At 40.7% G+C, this 23,785-nt stretch overlaps 1 protein-coding gene across 1 annotated transcript in view; it reads left to right on the plus strand.

Moving 5' to 3' along the window:
• Positions 1 to 168: 168 nt before the first annotated feature.
• The window catches only part of Kdm5b (lysine demethylase 5B), a 79,241-nt gene continuing 55,624 nt past the window's right edge, over positions 169 to 23,785 (plus strand). Inside the window, exon 1 of the mRNA XM_026397155.2 lies at positions 169 to 548. Coding sequence (XP_026252940.2) covers positions 345 to 548 — 204 coding nt within the window. The 5' untranslated portion in view covers positions 169 to 344. The remainder of the gene's footprint in view (positions 549 to 23,785) is intronic.

The raw sequence follows: 23,785 nt of genomic DNA on the forward strand, positions 1-23,785 counted from the left end.
CGGTCAGTAGATGTTGGCGCAACTCAATCCGAAGGATAGACTCCATCCCAGGCGGAAGGCCCGGCCCCTCCCGACTCGGGGGCGGGGCGGAGAGCTCGGCGCGGGGTGGGGGTGGGGGTGGGGGTGGGACTCTTTTTCCTCGCCGTGGCGGCGGAGGCGCACGGCGTGGGTTAGCGGCAAGACGTCCTCGGAGGAAGGCTGAAAAAGCCCAAGGTGCTGCCGTTGCTAGTACAAGTCGGACTTGCTATCACCCGAGCCGCGTCTGTACAGGTCTCGGACGGAGCGGAGCTCGCAGCCGCGGTCCCGGAGCCCACCTAGTCCTCGGCCCTGCCTGACCGCCGGTGATGGAGCCGGCCACCGCGCTGCCCCAGGGCCCGCGCCCGGCTCTGCCCCTTGGGAGCCCGGGGCCGCTGGGCGAGTTCATGCCTCCTCCCGAGTGTCCGGTCTTCGAGCCCAGCTGGGAAGAGTTCGCGGACCCCTTCGCTTTCATCCACAAGATCCGGCCCATAGCCGAGCAGACCGGGATCTGTAAGGTGCGGCCGCCGCCGGTGAGTCACGCCAGCACCCCGGATTCTGCTCGCGGCTGGGGGAGGGAGCGAGGACGCGCGGGGCCCGGAGGCCCGAGGCGCGGGGGGCGGGGAGTAGTCGCCCCGCAGGCCTCGTCAAGTTTGGGGCTGCCCGGTTGAGGCAATGGGAGGAAGACCCGGGCTTCTTCTGGGTGGGAGATAAGGAGTGTGGAAGAGCGGGGGCTTCGGCGATGCCATGCGTGGGCCGGGTGGCGGCCGGGCTCCGGCGGACGAGTGCGCGGCTGGGCCTGGGGGTTCGGGTTCGGTTCCGGACGGAGTGGTGGCAGGAGCCGGAGGTGGTCGCGGGGGAGTTTCCTCCCGGAGCTCAGCGGAGGCGCGGGCGTGGAGGGAGGGCTCTGGGCCCGGCCGGGCTCCGCAGGCTGGTCCTCGCCTCCTCCCCCGGGGTGCGGGGGTGTGTGATGGGGTGGGGGTGGGGGACTTTCGAGTTGTCGTGCGAGGAGGAAAGTTTTCAATATGGCGGCGGGAGCCCCTGGTCCTTTGTGTGGTGGCGGCGTCGGCCCGGAGCGGCCCTCACCTGGGCGCCCCACCCTCCAGACCAGGGCACCCCCCACCCCCTGGTCCCCGGGTCTCCAGGTGGCCCCCAGGCCTGGGTCGGGGAGAGGCGGCCAGCGCTGCCGGGGGGCGGGGAGGAGCTGCGGGTTGGGCCTGGAGCGGTGGTGTTTTGGGGGACACAAGTGTTTGGGGGGCACTTTTGGGATGATGTGAGCAGGACAGGCGGCGGTGGGCCCCGATGCCCGCCCACGCTCGCGGATGCTCCCACACCGACTTGTGGCCGGGCCGCGCGGCTCCCGGGAGAGGCCTGGCGGGGTTGGTGGGATGGGGTGGGGGAGATGTCAGACGCCGGACCGCGGCCGATTTCACCCCTGGCTCCCGACCTGCCCGAGCTGAAATGCGTCCACCCAGCGAGCCCTCCAAGCCCTGTCTGAAGCGCCTTGGGTCGGGGGGCTGTGAGTGAGGGGTGGGGTGCTTCCGAAACATCCCTAACGGCTCCAACGTCCGCGGAGGAAAACCCGGCCAACCCCTCCCTGTCCCCCACCCCCCAGCCGGAACTGGATGCGCTCCGACACCCCTGTTTTGTCGCCCACCTTTTGGGATGGTCCGAGCCGGAGTTGGCCTTGGCCTAAACGACGGTTGGACGGGCTGGGACGGTTGAAAGGAGGTTTAACTGCCTTTCCTACTGTTTTTAAGAATTTTCTCCCCACTCTTCCCCCGCCCCCCCCCCTCGGTGAGTGGAAAAAGACCCCCCTCCCCCTTGTCCCTTAAACTTGCTCTTTGTAATGACATTTCGAGTTGCCGGGATTCCGTGTGTAATCACTGTGTTTTGGAAAGCCGTTTTTGAGGGAGATCTCGAGTAAAGTCTTATCCACCCCCGCCCCCGCCCCCCAATAAAAAATAAAAACACGGACTCCAGACGTTGCCTTTTTTGGGGGGAGAAATTTTAAAATGGAGATGAAATATAGCCTCAAAAGACAGCTGGCCAGCTGGTGTGGGGAAAATGTTTGAAAATAGATCCGTTTCTTCCAGGGAAGTGGACAAGGTTGATTATTGTTGCTTACGGGAAGTACATTTCTTTAGAGTGTAGATAGGCCTGCAAAAGTTACACTGGGTTTGGTTAGAGTCAAGATTTTAATTCATGAAGAATAATGTTTCCAACATTCAGCAATTTAGCTTTATGGCAGATGTGGGGAAGGATGAATATGAATGTTGGACGTTTGCATTAATGAGATTTTATTCAGAAATTAGGCAACCTGAGCAAGTTCATGGTAACCAAAACGTGAAGAGTTAGGTTCCTGGGAGTTGTCCTCCATGTTGGTATTGTGGTATACTAGGGCTGGGGTAAGTCCTTTATCTTGCTTTCTTTTCCTTTTATAAATCCCTTTTACCGAAAACATAGTGTTGCTCTGGTTAGGTTTTGGCAACCCATTTCCTCATCTGGGCTAGCACACTAATGGCAGTCTTTGCAAAATGCGATTGTGTTGCCTTTTCCCACCCTGAATGTCAGACAGACATGATGGCCACCATTTTGTATTGAGAGTACTATATACTACAGCCTGAGGAAGGGGTAAGGAGGAACAAATAATCTACAAACAGGACCAGTGCTCTGTTTTGTAGACCTTCTTTGTGTGAAGGGGGCTTGCCTCCTCCTTTGTTTAACAAACTCCTTTCCCAAATGGAAAGAGTTTGGGACTATTTGCTGTTGATATAACCAAAAAAAGGGAAATCTTTCCAGAAGTTATAGTCTTGAAGAGGGGTCTTGTTGGAACAAAGGCTTCTTAAGATATGTAAACATTCTTTGTTTTAGCAACTGTTTTTTGGGAAAACTAACTGTGAACAAGTGGTTTCATACAGTTGAAATACAGCAAAAACAACAAAAAACACCTGAAGAGACATGAAATTTTCCATGGTGATAGCTTTATAATGTATATGTTTGTAGATGATTTTCTTGAGTTTTTGGAGTACCAGTGGCTGTATTAAAAGGGGCATTGGGACCTTTGGTATTTTCCTTGTTAGGAGGTAAAGGGTAGAATTATAAAGCATTTCTGTTCCCTTTTGTTTTTACCTTTATTAATGGTGCTTACATAGCTTAGGTTTTTACCTGTTTTCTTAGGGTACAGAGCTGCTTGGCTTGTGAAAACTTAGGATATTCATGTTACTTTGTATGTTGGGAGTATAGGAGTACACAGAAATTTGTGAAGATACAGTAAGATTAAAAGTGATAAAAGTAATAAGTCAAGAAGACTATACTCAAAACCTGGGTTTTGGTTTTAAAGAGAGAAATAAACCTTTGTTTCAAATGATAGCAAATACTTAGGATAACCAGATTTTCTCAGCAGAGATCTTTTTAAATTTACAATTAATCTGGTTTCTGGTTTTATTGCCTTTAAAATGCAAATTTTAATTTCCTCTTTTAATAAGATTTCTGTTTAAAGTGGTATTTTCCATATCACTTTCGGTGTTTGGAGATCATTAATTTTAGGAGTGTAACTATTAGGCAAGAATAGTTAGCTGCTTAGTAGACCCTTTTTTGAATCCTCCAAGTTTTATAGGGACATATTTGATGGCTTTAATAACTTTCTTGCCTTAAAACAGCTAACATTTGGCCATAGATAGGCAAGTTCCACTTTTGTCCAAAAGTAGATTTAGATCAAACCCCAAGTGGCACAACGGATACTTTTTTTCAGCTTTAACTTCTGTGGTCATTAGGGTTTTCCTTCACCTTTATAGCCAAGGTAAAAAACTACTTTGTTTTAACATAGTCAGCATCTTTGAGTAAGATCTTTCTTTGGTTGTGGTTATTATTTGGTCACATTAAATTTAAAAATAGGAACATCCTTGAGCAAAAAACAAACAAAAAAAAGGCAAACTTGAAATTACTTTTAAAAATTAACTTTATTAAAATAAACATATGCCATGCAATTCACCAGTTTATAGTGTACATTTATTGGTTTGAGGTATTTTCACAGAGTTGTGCATTCAGTCAATTTTTAGAACATTTCTATCTTCCCCAAAGAAACCCTGTACCCATTTGTACCTACATTTGTTGCTGGGGATATTGGCGATTGAACCCAGAAGCCTTTGTAACACTGAGCCACCTCCTTATCCTTTTTATGTATATAAATTTTTAGTCGTAAGTAGTTGGACATAAAACATTTATTTTTCTAATTCAGCGCCTCACAGGTGCTAGGCAAGCGCTTTACTGCCGAGCCACAACCCTAGTTGAGACAGGGTCTCTATAAATTGCTGAGGCCAGCCTCCAATTTGTGATCCTCTTGCGTCAACCTTCCAAGTAGCTGGGATTACAGATGTGCACCACTACTTCTAGCTTGTAACTGCTTTTTAAGACAAATTTAGGACTGTAAGTTATTGCAAGAGCGCTGCTGGTCTGAAGCAAGGCTATCCACGCTATCCCAGTGCTTGGCGCCCTTCCTGCATATGGCCATTTCAGTTCCCACTTGTGTGTCTGTGATGCAGCCAAGGAGGCCCTCAGCAGAGGCCCAACAGAGGGGGCCACCAACTTTGGACTTCAACCTCCAAAGCTACGATCTTTTAAACGTACCCAACTCTGGCATTTAGTTATAGCAACAGAAAATGGCCTCATTCAGAAACTAACGTAGCCTTGGAAATTGTAGGGTAAATGCAGGGACAGCTAGTACCCTCAGGCTTCTCCACCTCTGTCTCTGGAGAAGCACCCCCACCATGCCAGCACACTCAGGAGACTCCAGGCCAGAGCACGCGGTGGCGTCCCAACTATCTTGGAGCTGAGGAAGACTCTTCCAGCTCCAGAGGCTTCTTCCACCTCAGCTGAACAGAGAGCTGGGAAGCTGCATTCATGACCATGAAGAGGGGAAAGTCAGTTTCTGCCTCCCGCTCCATGATCATCATGTGGGAACAAATGGTCTCAAAGACCATTGAGCTGAGGCTGGGGCTGGGGCTCAGTGGTAGAGCGCTCACCTAGCATGCTTGAGGCACTGGGTTCAATCCTCAGCACCACATAAATATAAAAGATATTGTGTCCACCTAAAACTAAAAAATAAATATTAAAAAAAAAATTTAGGACTGTAATGCCCTGGAGGAAAAACTTAGTAGAAGGTAAGAGTTTGAATGAAGTTCTGCAGTTCTAGGTCACAAGTATTTACCTTAAACAAAGCAAAAATATACTTCATTTGTTGTAGTGTGTAAGAGGATATTTACCCAAATTTGACCTACTAGTGGCAAATGGGATGTACTATAGGAGTCAGGAACATCTATTCATCTATACAATTCTTACTGAGCTAATCAACAAATAGAGTGGAATGTGAATGATATTGCAAATACGTGAGTCAGCTAAAGATTGGTCCCTACCCCCATTGGAAAAATTTCCCTTCCCATGATTATAGGATATGATTTTAAACATGCAATCTAAAGTAAAATAAATTTTACTTTAAAAAGTAAAATGAATATAGAATTGCCTTTGTAAAGTGTTAAATAAGGGTTCTCTATTAAAGCCAGGGTTTACATTCTTTTATTTTAGAGACATAAAAAGGAAAAGTATTAACCCTTAAATTCTTTTTTCTCTTTTTTTTTTTTGCACTGTGGATTGAATCTAGGGGCACTTTATCCCTGACCTATATCCCTAATCCTTTTTACTTTTAGACACAGGGCCTCCCCAAGTTGCTTAGGGCTTTGCTAAATCACTGAGGCCAGCCCTGAACTTGGATCCTCCTGCTTCAGCCTCCAAAGAGTCTGGGATTACAGGCGCCCTGCCCTATAAACTCATTCATTTTTTTTTTTGAAGTATTTAGTCCCCCCCCCCTTATTTTTGTAGTGCTGAGGGTTGAACCCAGGGCCTTGTGCATGTGAGATAAGCCCTCCCCAGCTACATCCCCAGCTCTGAAGTATTTAATTTTGTTTATGATCTATTAACCTACTCTTGGAGCATTTCTGGTTGATAGCTTACTGATAAACGTATAAACGTATTTATTTGTTTAATTTGGGGGACAATAACAAAGTCCAGTATGTTTGGGATACTTGAATATATATATATATAGGTAGGCAGAAATCTGCCTTTGAGGGAGTTTTCTTTTAGAAAGGTAAGAAATTATTTGTAAACTAAAAAAAAAAAAAAAAAAAAAAAAAATAGAGCCAGGCCAGGGTGCATGCCTATAATCCCAACTTGCTGGGAGGCTGAGGCAGAAGGATCCAAAGTTCAAGGTCATCTTCTGGCAAGTTAGTGAGACCTTATCTCAGATACATAAAAAGGGTCTTCGATGTGGCTTAGTGTTAACACCTTTCTGGATTCAGTCCCCACTACTTGCCCCTTCCCTCCAAAAATCACCTGGTTTATGTACCATCATGGGATCTTTTTGTAGGTTCTTTTTTTACAAATGTATTTTCTCAGTTCTGGAGGTCAGAAGTCCAAGATCAAGGTGACTTGCTGGCACCTTTCTTTTTTGTGGTGATGGGGATTGAACCCAGGGCTTTGTGCATATGAGGCAAGCAGTCTACCAACTGAGCTATATCAGCCCTTTTTGTAGGTTCTTGTAACCTTATTGTTGTCTTAATTGGTCCACATTAATGTAGGCCATAGAAGAAGATAAGGGAAAGTCCATCTGCCCCCAAATAAAAATGCTAATTAGGTTCTTGGCATTTGCATTTCTTGATGCCTACTTATGTGCCTCTTTCCAAATGCCATTTCTGAGTTTGAAAGACCACTAGGAAGATCTTGCTTTTGTCCTTGCACATCTTTTTGGCTTGGTTTGTGTTGAAATTGTGTGATTCTTCTTTTTCTGGGAGCATTAGGTATTTTCTGGACATTATGCTTATGTTGCCTATTTAAAGTTTTGCCAACCTAAAAAAAAATAATAATAATAATTAGGTGAATAAATGTTAGGAATTGGAAGGGTCTGCTTTATAAAATTTTTATTGTTTGGGTTTCCTGAAGAGGAATCACCAAGAGGAGTATTGATGGAGCCCTTAGGGTGAGTGGGATTTTATCTTGGGAAGGCCATATCCCTGGGCTGCTGTTACAAATTTTTGTTATTTTGTTTTATTTTATTTTTGTAGCAGGGATTGAACTCAGGGTTCAGCCCTGTATTTTGTATTTTATTTAGAGACCAGAGTCCCACTGAGTTGCTTAGCACCTTGCTGTTGCTGAGGCTGGCTTTTCTACTGCCTCAGCTTCCTGAGCAGCTGGGCTCAACTTTTGGTTTTAAAGTTTGAGCAACTTTAAAAGTGGTAGAGTGCCCCTCCCCATCCTGATGGAGAATTGAACCCAAGACCTAGTGCATGCTAGGCAATTGTTCTACCGCTAGTCTGCATCCCCAGCCTGTGGTAGCTACCTTTAAAAAAAATCTGAGTTGTAACTGGGTGTGGTGGCACACACCAATAGTCCCAGTGATTTGGGAGGCTGAGACAGGAGGGTCATAAGTTGGAGGCCAACCTCAATAACTGAGTAGTGAGATCCTAAGGGTCTGCTATCTCAAAATAAAAAGTAAAAAGGACTGGGGATATAGCTAAGTGGTAGAGGGGCCCCAGGGTTCAGTCCCTTGTGTCAAAAAGGAAAAAAACAAAACAACAAAAAAACCCTGAGTTGTGAGGAACTTGGTTAAGATGTGAGAACTGTATGCACTCTAATAAGGATTTTTTTCTTCTTTTTTCATTTATGGGTGCTGAGATTGAACCTAGGGGCACTCTACCACTGAGCTATGTCCCCAGTCCTTTTTTAATTTTAATTTTTTTGGTACAAGGGATTGAACCCAGGGACACTTAACCACTGAGCCACATCCCTAACTCTTTTTATATTTTATTTTGAGATAGGGTGGGCTTTGCTAAGTTGCTGATGCTCGCTTTGGAACTTGAGATCCTTCTGCCTTAGCTTCTCAAGTTGCTGTGGTTACAGGCGTGTGCTTGCCCAGTTTAATTTTTTGAGACAGGGTCTTAAGGGCTCCCTCACTAAATTGCGGAGGCTGGCCTCCAATTTGCAATCCTTTTGCCTTGGCCTCCTAAATATAGGTGCACACCACCACACCTGGCTAGGATTTCTTCAGTATTTATTAACTGCTATAGTTTGGGATTGAAGATGACCTTTGTGTACTTTATTTTATTTATTTATTTTTTTTAAAGAGAGAAAATTTTTTAATATTTATTTTTTAGTTTTCGGCGGACACGACATCTTTGTATGTGGTGCTGAGGATCGAACCCGGGCTGCACGCATGCGAGTGTGCTACTACTCGGGCCACATCCCCAGCCCCCTTTGTGTACTATATTAAAATAAGATGACCTTTGTGCATCTTCAAAAAAGTTCTTTTTCTTGGGATCATTAACTGTTAGAAGAGTTGTATGGTGAATTTGCTTTTATAGCTAAGTTTATGAACTAAACCATACTAATGAAGAAAAGCTACCTCTAGGACATTGAGGCATTTCATCTCCATACTTATAAGATTTTTGGAAAAAAATGTGGAATCTGACTAAGTGCATTCTTTTTAGTACTTTTTTCCTCATCATGGTTTAAATATATCCCCCCACTCCCTTTCTGTCCCCAACTGCCCAGGGTCTCACTTCAAAGCCCAGGCTGGCCTTAAACTCCTGTGCTCACACCGATCCTCCTGCCCCAGCCTTCCAAGAAACTTAGACTAGGAGTACCCACAACCTTGCCCAGCTTAAACATTCAAATCTTTAATTGTAGGCCATTCCTCCCAAGGCATTGTTCCTGTGCACCTTTATATATGATCTTAGATTCATTCCACTTTTAAAAATTCTCTTTTAAAGTCACTAAAACTTTCTTAGATGTAAAAACTGATTACTTTGTTCTGCCAGGGTATAAATTTTTTTATTGCAAATATTTTTTTATTATGAAAAATTTCAAGCATACACAAAAGTATAGAAAATAGTCCTTTAAACTATTTTTTCTGTATGTAAGAGCAGAAAGAGTATCAGCATTGGTATTGAGACAACTACTAATTAATATTCAGTCATAGACTGGACAACTTGACCTAGCTCTTTTTCTTGGTGGTGGGAGGCAGTTCTGGAGATCAAACCCAGGGCTTGGTGCATGCTAAGCAAATGCTCTACCACTGAGCCATATCCCAAGCCCCTTGGCTTACCTTTGGGTCCTGTTCTGGTTATAGGTGATATTTGGGCAATTCAAAGTAAGTTTAAAGCCTTTAGTGAGTGATGGTCACTTTGCCCAATTAGTGTGGAGATTGTTTCTCTTGAGTTTTAGCAAGTAGCTTTGCTGCATTGATACATATTTTTTGTGACCTTTGTAGAAACGTGTTCATCTGCAGGCTGCAGGTGAGGGAGTGGCTGGAGTGCATTTTCTATCAGCATCTTTCCATTCTCTGATATTTGTCCATTTCGTGTTGACCGACCACGTTTTATCTCAACTTATGGTCAGAGTGGGTAGTTAATCTGACAGAACAGAGTTGGTAGTTAGTCTGATAGAACAGAGTTGGGAGTCAGGAGTACCAAGAAACAGAATGAAGTCCCTTTTTGGAAAAGGAGTTTTAGGGAAATGAGAATTAGAAGAGTAATGTAGTTGATTGTGTTGTTTTCTGTGCAGAGTGGTAATTTGACTTGAAGTAGGATGGATGTTGCAGTTTCTGTTTAATTTTTATGTTAACTAACATGTTTTCAGATTTTTTTTTAAAATGGGTAGTTTAAAAAATAGATCCTCAAAAAATGTCTTCTACCAGTAAAATCTTGGGGCTTCCCACTCCCTCCTTCTGGGGGTGACTTAATTTCTTAGCTAGGAGACACCACCAGGCAGAAGTTCACATAATGATTTAGAACTTGTTGATTCCAGTTCATATGGTAATCTCTTGTGAAGTGCTGTAAAATTTAAAGATTGTTTTGTAGAGATAAAAATTAGTTATTATGTGGCTGTATTTTATTTATTACTTAAAAGCCAGTTCTTTTATTATGTAAAAGAGAAACGGAGGTGGGGGGTATTGTTTCTAGATTTTAAAAACCTGGTGGATAGAGTTTTCAATCTAATTCCAAAATGACCTTGGACAAAGTTGTTGTACCCCGTGTGTGCCTTCTCATCGGCTCTAAGGAGATCTGACACTGACCTAGGGCTGCTGTCTAGATTAATTAATTGATGGATTGCAAAGAGCTTAAATCCCAAAGCTTTATTTGTCCATTGCTAAGAAGAGTCTGGGGGCAGATTTAGTGAGACACAGTGCCAAATATATCCTTCATTTTCCTCAAAAGTGAAGGGATTTTTTAAGTGAAACTTGAAAAGGCAAAAGCCTGTTGTCAAAACCAGAAAATGTAGAATGTTATTCTTCTATTGTTTTAGATGAATGAAGCTTTTCTGTATTTGGATTTTCCCCCCACCAGGAATTGAACCCAAGGGTGCTTGCTTGACTATTATGCCACATCTCCAGCCTTTTTTTTATTTATTTAATTTTAAGACAGGGTCTCACTAGGTTATACAGCCTCACTAAGTTGCTGAAGCTGATTTTGAACTTGTGATCCTCCTGCCTCACTTCCCAAGCTGCTTCTATTACAGGCGTGCACCACTACACTGACTGAGCTGTATGTATTTGGATCTTTTCTATATTTTTTCCTTTTTTTTTTTTGCAGAGCTGCGGATCAAATCCAGGGCTTTGTGCTGCTAGTCCAGAGCTGTACCACTGAGCTACACTCCTAGCCCTGTACCTGGGTCTTTTTTTTTTAAAAAAAAATATTGATCTTTTTTTTTGGGGGGGGCTGTTATAAATTATTGCAGAAAATGTGCAGTTGCATGTGTGTTTCTTGTGCACATGCAGGAATTTCTTCTAGGTGAATTTTTATTTGGTTTATAAATTTACCTGTAAATTTGCAAGCAAATGTTTATCATTATTTTCATTTCTCCTAGTATGAGACACCTGATGCTGTGGAAGCCATGCAAATGGATGGGCATATGTATTTAGCAAATTTAAATAATCCCAATGCATGCCTAACAGGAAGAATCAGAAGACAAGAGTCCAATGTTTTTTCAGTTATCCCATTTGTAAAGTGAAGAGAAATATAAAAGAGGTAGCAGGAAAAAATGTTTAGTTTGGTCTTTAAAAAAAAAACTACATCAGTCTGAATGTGGTGGTCTATACTTATAATCCCAGCAACTCAGGAGGGTGGGCAGGAGAATAGGATGGCATGTTCAAGGCCAGCCTTTGCAGTTTTTTGAGGCCCTGACTCGAAATAAAAATAACAAGGGCTGGGTGGTGGCTCAGTGGTAGAGCGCTTGCCTAGCATGTGTGAGGCACTGAATTCAATTCTCAGCACCACATACAAATAAATAAAAAACAAAAGGTCCATTGACAACTAAAATATATATACACATACACAAAAAAATTAAAAATAAGTAAATAAAAATAACAAGAAGGGCCGAGGATGTAGCTCAGTGCTAGAGTGCCCTTGGGTTCAGCACTTAGATCAGGAGAAAAAATGAAATATATCAAGATTGTATTTTATTCTTTTCTAACGATTAGACAAATTACTACTGTATATAATCATACAAACTTAAAATTCCCAAATTTTTGTTTAAGTATATCTTATGTTATTGTACCTTGTAACATTACTTCTTAGGTTGGCCCTATATGCTGTGGTCTTACTATGACTTAATGGCTTTTGTTTTCGGCGGACACATCTTTATTTGTATGTGGTGCTGAGGATCGAACCCAGTGCTGCGCACATGCCAGGCGAGCGCGCTACAGCTTGAGCCACATCCCCAGCCCGACTTAATGGCTTTTGTGTGTGTGTCTTGAGTCAAGTATTTTAATAATAATGCTTTCTAGATGTATTAAAATACTCTGGAGTTGGGAGCAGTGGTGCAGACCTGTAATCCCAGCAACTGAGGAGGGTGAGACAGAAGGATCTCAATTGTGAGTCCAGTCTTAGTCCCTGTCTAAAAAGACCAGTGTGGTGCTACATGCCTGTAATGGTTTGGGAGGCTGAAGCAGGAGGATTGTGAATTCAAAGTCAGCATGAGCAATTTAGTGAGGGACCTAAGCAACTCAGCAAGACCCTGCCTCTAAATAAAATATAAAAAAAAAGAGGCGGGGGTGGGGGGACAACAGATGGGACAGGACATGGCTCAGTGGTTAAATGCTCCTGGGTTAAATCCCCAGTACCAAAAAAAAAAAAAAGTAATTCCGTGTGATATATATCAACTTTTAAATCTTCAAATGTTATGTTAGTTATTTTATTTGGGAACAGACATCTAGGCTAGGATTTATCTTCTCAGCTCTTCTCTTTGTATGGTCCTAAGCAGATTTTTGTGCATTTTTGAGTTAATTTTTGCTAACTCACTGACTTGTACTGGGGATTGTTAAACCCAGGGCCTTGTGCCCGAGATGCAAGCAGTCTACCAACTGAGCTATATCCCCAGCTCTAGCTTAGTGTATTTTGAGCACCTGGTCTGGGATTTTTATTAAGCATGTATTTGAATAAGATGTTATTACACTATAGGTTCCAGATCCTGAAACATTGCCAATTTACTCTAATCATATAACTCCAGAAACAAAGAACAAATCCCTATCAAACCCACATAATTACAAGGTCTTTAAGGCAAGATCCTCCCAATTTTCTGTGTGGTTATACCAACTCATCATTTGGTGATATTTAAACCATATGGTAACATCTTGTCCTTGCCATGCTTTAACTTGTAGGGAAGAGATGGAGAGGGTTGGCTCTGCTTCATTTGTACTGATTCTTTTTTTATTTGTTGTGCAGGGAAGGGAATGTAGAATGAGAAAGGTCTGTGCAGAATTTTTGGGCTATAACCTCTACTTTGTAAAATTTCCAGGTATTTAAGCTCTCTGCCAGTATTATGATGCATGGGACAAATTGAGAAGAGCACCAGATTTTCCAGTGGGAGGCTGGCTTTAGGGTTTGTGTAGGTTGTGGGTTTGGAGTTTTAAAAAATTGTACTTGATGGCAGCCCATTCCTCTGGTTTCCTCTATAACTGCTGTTTTCACTGTTAAGCTAATGTTAATGTCTTTTTCCATCTTCCACTATAAAATGTGTTTTTGATTTATATAATAGATAATTGGTCATCAAGATCTTTTTTTCTTTTTTTCATTTTTGGTACTAGGGATTGAATCCAGGGGTGCTCTACCACTGAGCTGCAATCCCCAGCCCTTTGAGAATAGGGTCTTGCTAAATTACTTAGTGTCTCAGAAGTTGCTGAGACTGGCCTTGAACTTGCAATCCTCCTGCCTCCTGCCTCAGCTTCCTGAGTTGCTGGAATTACAGGCATGGTCACCATGCTTGGTTTATTAAGGCGTTTTTTTTCTTTTTTTTTCTTTTTGACTAGGCATGGTGGTTTATTCCTGTAATCTGAATGATTTGGGAAGCTGAGGCAGGAGGCCAGCCTATGCAACATAAGAAGACCCTGTCTTAATATAAAAAATAAAAAAGGGTTGGGGACAGTACAGTAGTAGAGTACTCCTGGGTTCGATCCCCAGTACACCTCTCCCCCCAAAAAATTATTTTGAAAGGAACAGGGTTTAACATTTGATTTTGGATTCTAAAATAATTTTTTTTTTGTGTGTGTGTGTGTGAGTGGGGGAAATGTTATTATCCAGTTACCAAATGAAAACTTTTGAGAATAGGGCTAATAGGGCTGCTGGTATAGCTGAGTGGCATCTTGCCTAGCATGTATAAGACCTTGGGTTCAATCGCTACAACCAAAAAAAAAAAGAAAATTTTTAAGAGAATGGAAACTTCATGAGAAGAAGACTAGAGTAAAAGTAAGAACATTTGGCTTCTGGTGTGTATCCCATTACTTACATGTTATCCTTGAGCTGCTAGCCTTAAGAGGGGACTATTTTCAGAACTTTATTCCTGTTAACCTGCCTATAAAAGGGGATAATGTTTGCCCTTCTTTACAAGTGAAGCCTAAAGAGGTACATTTGCCCAAGGTTTCCTGGGTAATAAGTGGTAGAGCTAGGATTTGAATCTAAGCGGTACAGGTCCAGAGTTAATGTCCTTAAACATTTTTTAATATTGCATCTTATAAAACCATAATTATGATGTAGTTGTGATTACATGAGATAGTTGAAGGGAAATTATGAAATTTTATTATTTTTGCCTACATCCTTTTTTTCATTTGCTTTATATTTTTTCTCATTTTTAGTGATGCATTAAAGTTGTGATTTATAATTACATATTAAGAAATGCTTATTTTTGACTAAGTACTTTCTTTTTAAAAAAAAAAATATATTTTTTATGTGGTGCTGAGGATCGAACCCAGTGCCTCAACACATGTGAGGCAAGCTCTCAACTACTAAGCTACAATCCTAGCCCTTGACTATGTACTTTGTATTCTGGTAGGCTACCATTTTTTTTTTTAATTTGGCAAAAGAACCTTTTATTTTAGTACTGGAAATTGAACCCACGGGAGCTTAACCAGTGAGCCATATACCCAGCCCATTTTTATTTTTAGTTTATTCAATGTTTTTATTAGTTATTGATGGATCTTTATTTATTTCTTTGTTTATATGTGGTGCTGAGAATCGGATCCAGTGCCTCACAAATGCTAGGCAAGCGCTCTATCACTGAGCCACAATCCCAGCCCCCCATTTTTATTTTTTATTTTGAGACAGGGTCTTGCTAAATTGCTCAGATCCTCACTAAATTGCTGAGACCGGCCTCGAATTTGGTATCTTCTTGCCTCGCCCTCCTGAGTTGCTGGGATTACAGGCCTGTTTTTCTTTTTTTTTCCAATTCTTGCTAAGATAGATCCATTTTACTGATGAGAAGAGCCAGAGAGCTGTTAGGTGACTTGTCCAAATTGGCATAACCTTTAGAAGAAGATTGGGGTACTGGGCCTGTTGGCGCATGCCACAACTCTAGAAGCTAAGGCAGGAGGATCACAAATTCCCTTAGCAAAATGCTGTCTAAAGCAAAAACAAATGAAGTGCTGGGGATGTAGCTCAGTAGTAGCATGAGTGAGGCCCTGGGTTCAGTCCTCATTACTACCTTAAAAAAGGCGGGGTGTGTGTCAAACCATGGCACTGTTTCTAAATTCAGTGTTCTTCCTTCTATTTAATATATCGTGGCTCTCCTCATCTTGTTTCTTTCATGTCCCCCAATAAGCCTTTTGAGTGTGGTTTTCCCATCTTCCTTTTTGTTATCCAAACACAACTACAGGGAAATCAATGCTGCATCTATATCAAAGTACAATTTAGGTTATTTTGTCTACTATATTTATATAGTTCAGTTTATCAGTAAATAATAGCATATTGCCTTTATATAATTTTTTGGTTGGGTGGCTCCTTTATATGGAAGCTCCTGATTCATGAGCTTTTCAGTGACTGTTAACACATAAGAAGTATTTAGGACTAAGGGCCTCCTAAATGTCTTCCTGCCTCCCTTCAAAGTTTTTTTGGAGGGTCCTTTTGAATTAGAATCTCATGTTGGGTTAAGTGTTTGAATTTTAAGAAGCTCCCCCGGTCATTCTAAACCTCAGCTGCCCTTGAGAACCACTGGTTTAAGTAATTCCCTAATAGGGAAAATAGGAAATTCTCTTGCCTGTTGGCTTCAGATTGGTCAGAAATTGTCATCTCTACTTCAGGAAATCCTTTTTATCATCTCTGTTGAATGAAGAAATGAATTGGATCTTTGGCATTAGTTGTGATTTCTTTCTTTTTTTTGAGAGAGAGAATTTTTTAATATTTATATTTTAGTTTTCGGTGGACATAACATCTTTATTTGTATGTGGTGCAGAGGATCGAACCCAGCGCCGCGCGCTTGCCAGGCAAGCGCGCTACCGCTTGAGCCACATCCCCAGCCCACTAGTTGTGATTTCTGAGAAGTACAATTATCAATGTCAGTAAGTACTAGGCGTTGTGTAAAGGTTCTAGGGCTTCAGAAGTAAATTAAATAGCTTTGACTTGAAGGAACTCATATAATCTACTGGTGAGAAAGGTCTAAAAGATTATAAAGTATGACGTGTGGATGTCTGCATGGAAAGAAGTTGTATTAGAATGGCTGGAGATAACCAGGGTTAGTGGGGTAATGCAAGTGGGGGGAGGGTGGAAACAGGAGAGGCTGCTAGGGGTGCTCTGGAAGGCTTTGCTTCACCTGAATTGGAGTAAGAGTATATGAATATAGAATTAAAATTAGGGTCATGACAAACTCCAGAAATACCAACATTTAAGGAAAGAAAAGGATCTGGTTCGAGGCACCAGGAAATTGATGCAGGGAAGCCAAGTAACCTGCTAGATAAATGCAGGTTTATTGATAGTATTTCAGGCTTGCATGGCGAAGTGGTAGTGATTCCTTAAGTCTTAGATGCAGCTTTCATACTCTTGTATTCAGAAGCTGGAAAAGTAGATAATTGCAGTTTGTACAGAGTGATTCCGGGCAGCTAAACTGAGTTAGCTGAAGTGAGTTATATTTCAGATCAAATTTATTTTAGGATGCAGCAGTAAATGTGAAGGAAATAAAGCAGTCAATAATGCTAACTCTACTATAGTAATACACAGAATGGTCTGGGTTACAGTGTTGAATAAGTTTAAGATCTTTGGAGATAATGACCTGTTAATTTACCATCTTAAGTGGATGTGCATCATCTTAAATGTTTGTGTCTCAATACATCCGTTATTCTTTCAAACGGGCATCTATCCATGAAGCCTGGTCACTGTCTTAATGTGTTTATGCTGCTAAAACAAAATCCTGGACACTGGGTAACTTGTAAATAATAGAACTTTATTTTTCACAGTTCTTGGTAGGTTTTGATATTTGGTGAGGGTTAGGTCTCTGTTTCCAAGATGGTGTTTTGAATGTTGTGTTCTACTTGGGTGGAAGGGTAAAAGGGTCTGGGCTAGTTCCTCCAGCCCTTTTATAAGATTTCTAATCCTATTATAAGTACTCTGCCCTTGTGATTTAATCATTTCCCAAAGGGCCCTACCCCTTAATACTATCATTTTGGTGATTAAATTTTAACACATGAATTTTGGGAGGGGCAGAGACAATGAAACCATAGCGATCAGAATCTATTAATATATTGAATGGACTAGCAGTTTGCCTTGTGTAAACGTTTAACAGTAGTGGGGTCAGCTAAGCAATTTCCAAGCTAATTTCAGTTCAGGTTTAAGTTTAGGCTTTGACTTTAAATATGACTATTAGGGGGGCTGGGGATGTGGCTCAAGCTGTAGCGCGCTCGCCTGGCGTGCATGCGGCCCGGGGTTCGATCCTCAGCACCACATACAAATAAAGATGTTGTATCTGCCGAAAACTAAAAAATAAATATTAAAAAATTCTCTCTCTCTCTCCTCTCTTTAAAAAAAATATGACTATTAGGGATCATATGTAGGGTTTAAGAATATTTCCACTTTGAATGTTAGGCTTAAAGTTAATGAATCTTAATTCTAGGAGGGCTAAGTATTTGCTGTTAAATATTTGCATCTATTAAAATAGATAACCATTTAACTTCCTTTTTTGAATATAATTACAAATGTATGTTTAGTTGGGACATCAACACAACAAAGTTTTTGTGATCTTTTTCTATCTTTTCTGAGGCTCAAGATGATTTTTAGTCTTACTACTATCCCTTTCCTGACCCTGGCTTTGAATCTCTTCAAGTTACCCAGAGTGATTAGTTCATACAAGACCAAAGGTAGAGCTTCTGTTTACAGTCTAATGAGACCTTAAAAGTAGGGTGTGGGATGTTTGACTTTTCCTGCCTTTGGTGCCCAGGTAGGTTTGGGTGTTGCTTAGGGAAGGGAGTGGGGGCAGAGTCCAACCAGAACCCCATTCCTTTTCCTTAATGGGATCGTAAGTATGGAAGTATGGAAGAAAACTGAACCAAAACTACTTATTAAATAATAACTTTCTTGAGAGAAAAGCTGTGGTGTTACATCTATTTGGTCACAATCTGGCTTGGTGTAAGCATTCCAAAGTAATGTGTGTGCCTGTAATGGTAACAGTAGGGAAGAAGAATCTAAAGTTTCTTCTGGTCCCATTCAGTGATTTACATATCATAACTATGAGTGACCAAAAAGAAATATTAGTTTTCTGTTAACTTGTCATGATTAGCCCACATCATGATATCAGTCCATTTGGGTAGTAGGTGATTTGTTCTAGGGATTCAGTTAGCTTTTTTAGAATCCTTCTTTGTGAATTTTAAAAAGGATATTTTCATTATAGGCCTGTTAAGACTTTCGGGGATATGCCAAAATCAGTATGAATCATTTCAGTAGGTGATTTTTGGAGACTTCTGATGAGGAAATTTGGGAATGGTAAGGTATTTATGTGGTCTAGTTAGCTTCCTTACTCTATTGTTTATGAACAACATGATACTTGGCTAGTTCCTATAAAGTGACCTGACAGGAAACTATTTCTTTGAGGTTTGATGAAAAAAGATCTCTGAGAGCCATTTTATATTTTCTTCTGGTTTTGAGGACCTGTAATTGCCAAGTTTATATATACATATGCATATATATGTACTTTTTATTGTTCTAAAGATTGAACCCAGGGCCTAACTGGCTACATACCCAGCCCAATTACCAAGTTTTGTTAAAAGTGGTGAAAAGGGAATTTATAAACAACTCAACTTAAAATTAACACCCCAAGCCCCAAAATTAACCCAATTAATAAATGGGCAAATGAATTAAACAGATACTTCTCAAAAGAAACATACAAATGACCAACAAATATATGGAAAAAAATGCTTAGCATCTTTAGCAATTAGGGAAATGCAAATCAAAACTACATTAAGATTTCATTTCAAATTAGAATGTTAGCCATCAAGAACATAACAATACAGCTGTGATTTGGGAGGGGGTAAAGTAGGAGGATCAAGTGCAAGGCCACCTCAGCAATTTAGTGAAGCTCTAAGCACCTTAGAGACCCTATCTAAAAAAAAAAAAAAGGATTGGTGAGGTAGCTCAGTCTTGGGGCCCACCTGGATTTAATTACCCTCCCCCCCCCAAAAAAAAAGGAAGAAAATACAAGCAATAAGAAATGCTGGAGAGGATGGGAGGAAAAAGTAACACTTTTAAACTTTTGGTGGGATTATAAATTAGCACAACCACTATGGAAATCAGCATGGAGAAACCATCATATGACCCAGCTATTTATCTTAAAAAATTAAAGTCCGAATACTGTACTGATACACGCATGTTTATGTTTATAGAAGCACCATTCACAATAACCAAACTATGGAACCATAGCCTAGGTGTCTCTCAGTGGATGAATAGATACAGAAAATGCGGTGTAAACATAATGGAGTTTTATTCAGTGATAAAGCAGAATGAAATTGTGTCATTTGTGGGAAAATGGATGGAACTTGAGAACACTATATTAAGCAAAGTAAGCCAAACTCAGAATGTTAGAGGGTCAGTACGTTTTCACTCATGTGGAAGCTAGAGAGGAAAAAGGAAAAGAAAGGTTGGGGGAAGGGGTCTCATGAAAATGGAAGGGAGATCCGGTAGAGTAGAATAAAGGGACCAGTGAGAGGGAGAAGGGTAAGGGGAGATCCTGGAGAATGATATATGAACATATGTGTTAGCAATGAATCCCACCATTATGTATAATTAAATACACCAATTAAAAATATGGGGGGAAAGTAAAAAGGAATTTACTAGTGCTTGGAAAGTAAATACCGCCCCCCACCCCCACGTGTCTCTCTCTCTCTTTTTTTTTTTTTTTTTTGGTACTGGGGATTGAACCCAGGAACACTTTACCACTGAGACACATCCCCAACCCTTTTTATTATTTATTTTATTTTGAGACAGGGTCTTGCCAAGTTGCCAAGGCTGGCCTTGAACTTGTGATCCTCTATCTCAGCCTCCTGAGTAGCTAGGTGTGTGCCACTGTGCCTGGTTCATAGCATGTTTTTTTATTACCACTATATTTTATTTACAAATAGACGATCCACCAAACAAGTTCTTTAAAAACTGATGGCCTTTCCACAGGCTCTATCTCTATATATAAAGTTCTAATTTTAGTGAAGGTTCTTATCCCTTGGCACCCATTATTTTTAATATGACTATTAAAAGTCCACAAATGATTGTGCTATTTTCGGGATCTTTTTGGTGGTAAGACTTCAGGGAAGATTCAGTTGACCCAAGTATATCTTTTCTAAAAATGTTGTCATTATACAAATACATCAAAAACTGTTATTCACGGAAGATTGAAGGAGAACTTCATTGTTATATAGAATACATATATGATGTTGTAATGAGAAAACGAAAAAAGTGTGTCATATTAGATTGGATAGAGAGAAAGGATGGGAGAGGAGTGGAGGAGTAGGGAGGATGGGAAGGGCAACAGAATAGACAATATGATTGATGTATGTACAATCCATGTTTGTATTATATGTCAAAATACATTCTGCTGTCATGTATGACTAAAAAAATAAAAATAAATCGTATGGTAAAAATGAATTGTTATATTTTTTTTAATATTTATTTTTTAGTTCTTGGTGGACACAACATCTTTGTATGTGGTGCTGAGGATTGAACCCGGGCCGCACGCATGCCAGGCTAGCGCGCTACAGCTTGAGCCACATCCCCAGCCCCCAAAATAATTGTTATTAATAGTGAATGGAAGAAGAATTTCAGTATAGTTCTTTGGAGGAACAGATTAGATAGGGGGATCACTAGGGTTTGTTAGGGCAGTTGGTTTTTTTGCTTTTGGTAAAGGGATTGAACCCAGAGGGGCTTAATCACTAAGCTACGCCCCCAGACCTTTTCATTTTTTATTTTGAGACAGGACAGGGTTTTGGTAGGTTGCTGAGGCTGGTCTCGAACTTGCAGTCCTACTGTCTCAGCCTCCAGAGTTGCTGAAATTACAGGTACGTACACCACAGCTGGCAGGGCAGGCCAGTTGAAAATTTCCTAAGACCCTTTTAAACTTCTCATTTTCAACTAAATATCTGTGTGAAGTCAGATTTTCTTCATATACTTTTTTTTTTTTTTAATGGGTGAAATATTTATTTATTTATTTATTTTTTTATTGGTCGTTCATAACATTACATAGTTCTTAATACATCATATTACACGGTTTGAATCAAGTGGATTATGAACTCCCGCTTTTACCCCGTATACAAATTGCTGTATCACATCAGTTACCCTTCCATTGATTGACATTGCCTTTCTAGTGTCTCTTCATATACTTTTTAAAGCCTATATATATATATTTACTGTGCTGAGAATTGAACCCAGCACCTCACACATGCTAGACAAGTGCTCTTCTACTGAAACACAACCCCAGTCCTCTTCATATGCTTTTAACCAAAATAATATGCCACAAACCATTGAAGAAGAAATGAAAACATGGCTTATTTCTATTAAATTAGACATTAAAAGATTTGGAAAGTATTTATAAAATAAAACTGTGCATTTAAGTATTGAAGAGCTTATTTAAAATGTCTTAGGTCTAATTTCTTTTTTTTTTAAGAGAGAGAGAGAGAATTTTTTTTTAATATTTATTTTCCATTTCTCAGCAGACACAACATCGTTTGTATGTGGTGCTGAGGATCGAACCCGGGCCGCACGCATGCTAGGCGAGCGCGCCTTAGGTCTAATTTCTAATGTGATAAAAATCAGTAGTGTTAAAATATCTATGTCACTGTTCTATGAAGGCAGATAGAAATTTAAATTTTTCCTTAAAACCATTTTCACGTTTTATGCAGTTGGTGTCTGGATCCAGAATAAACCATAATTCTAAAAGGAGAATCTCGGGCCACTACGATCACTGTGCTAAAGTTTGTTTTTTCTCCCGAAGGTTGGCTCTGTAAAGTAGGATCTGTGTGAGAGTGCTGTTTTTTCTCAATTTTTACCATGCCTATGTGTGTGTGTGTGTGTGTGTGTGTGTGTGTGTGTGTGTGTGTGTTACTGGGGATTGAAACCAGGGCTTCACACGTTAGGCAAGTGCTCTACTATCAAGCTATACCCCAGCCCATTTTAACACAAATTAAGGCCATTTCCCCACTAGCTCTTTAAAAAACACAGTGACACTGTTTATCTTAACCTTGTACTGTACAGTAAAATAGATATATAAGAGGACATGTTGTGGAGTCACACTGCCTGGGTTCAAATTATGACTATCGTGGCTATTTACTATCTTTTATATAAGTATGTTAAACTTGTCATACCTTACGTGTGTATTTGTGTGTGTGTGTGTGTGTGTGTGTGTGTGTGTGTGTGTGCGCGCGCGCGCGCACTCACATGTGCACCTGCCTGTGCGTATATAATAATAATTGTGAAACCTGAGTACAATAATAGGAAATTCCTAAGACAGTTAAGTAAATGGTAAAAAATGTTAGTGACGATTAGGAAAAGATTCATGTTAAAATTGCTATGATAAAAAGGGCTGGTTGAGGGGCTGGGGAAATAGCTCAGTTGGTAGAGCACTTGCCTCGCATGTACAAGGCCCTGGGTTCAATCCCCCGGCACCACCAAAAAAAAAAAAAAGTGTTAGTTGAGGGCTGGGATGTAGCTCAGTGATAGAGTGCTTGCTGAAAATGTGAGGCTTTAGAAAAAAAGTGCTAGTTGACAATTAGATGCCAACTCAAGTTAGGCTAGAAGGATAAGGTCCTTAAAAATAAAGTTAAGAGAGCAGATTCTCTTTACCATACCCTACCTCACCAGCCCTTTTTCCTTTTTTAAAAAATTTTGCTCCTGCCTTAGCCTCCTGAGTAGCTGGCAAACAGTGAATTTTATTTGCCCAGGGTAAGATTACATTTTAGAGGTCAAAATTAAATGTAATGACATTGTCATTTTTGTTTCATAATTTCAATAAAACCTTTAACTTGTAATCTCAATTCTTACCATAGTCCTGAAAGGTAGCTCTTTTTCATATTTTATGGAAGAAATTGAGATCCTTTAAAGGAAAGAACAAAAAGTCAAATCCAGGTCAGTGTAGGACAAGAAGAGATGTACTGAAAGTATCTGCCTTAACTATATAACCCCTTGGCTGACATTCTCAGAAGCAGATATCTTTTCCATTATCATGTCTTGGTTAAGTAGCAGGAGGAGTTGAAAGAGACCAAGTATAGGAGTAATGAGATAAAAATGTAGAGGGGTGATGAATTTTTTTGAAACCCAGAAATATAAGACATTCTGGAAAGTTTATTTTTAAGGTTATAGAGTACTTTGTGACCCTGTTGAAAGCTGTGGGCTGTCTTAGAAAAATCCATATATACTCAATTCTACGCAAAACATAAAGCCTCTCATTTAAGGCATAAAATATTCTATAGTAAATCTTCCAAATTTGTTTGTTTGTTTGTTTTTTCTAGAAGGCTTATAAGAATGGGAGGTCTTAAACCCTTTGAACAAATGGGTAGCTAAGTAAAGCTGGTTGGTGCCAAGCCTGCCCTGAGGACAGAAAGAAGCAAGGGTAGAGTGAGTAAGCAGCATTAGCTAAGGAATTTTATTTTTGCTTTTGTTTGGAAGATATATATATTTTGGGGGTACTGGCTCTTGAACCCAGTGGCATTTTACCCCACTGAGTTGCATCCCCAGCCCTTTTATTTTTTTTTGAGACAGGATCTTGCTAAGTTACTGAGAGCTAACCTTGAACTTGGGATCCTTCTGCCTCAGCCTCCTAAATTTTTGGGATTACTGGTATGTGATGCTGTGCCCGGCTGTTTGGAAGACATTGAATGCAGTTCTTCCAAAGGTGTTGTAGTTGGTCTCCATCAGGGTCTCATAAATAATAACCCTGCTTACTTGTTTGTAAGAGATTTACAGTGGTGGTGGAATTATCTGGTTTTCCTGCA

The sequence above is a fragment of the Urocitellus parryii genome, chromosome 9 (genome assembly GCF_045843805.1).
Source record: "Urocitellus parryii isolate mUroPar1 chromosome 9, mUroPar1.hap1, whole genome shotgun sequence".
NCBI lineage: Eukaryota > Metazoa > Chordata > Mammalia > Rodentia > Sciuridae > Urocitellus > Urocitellus parryii.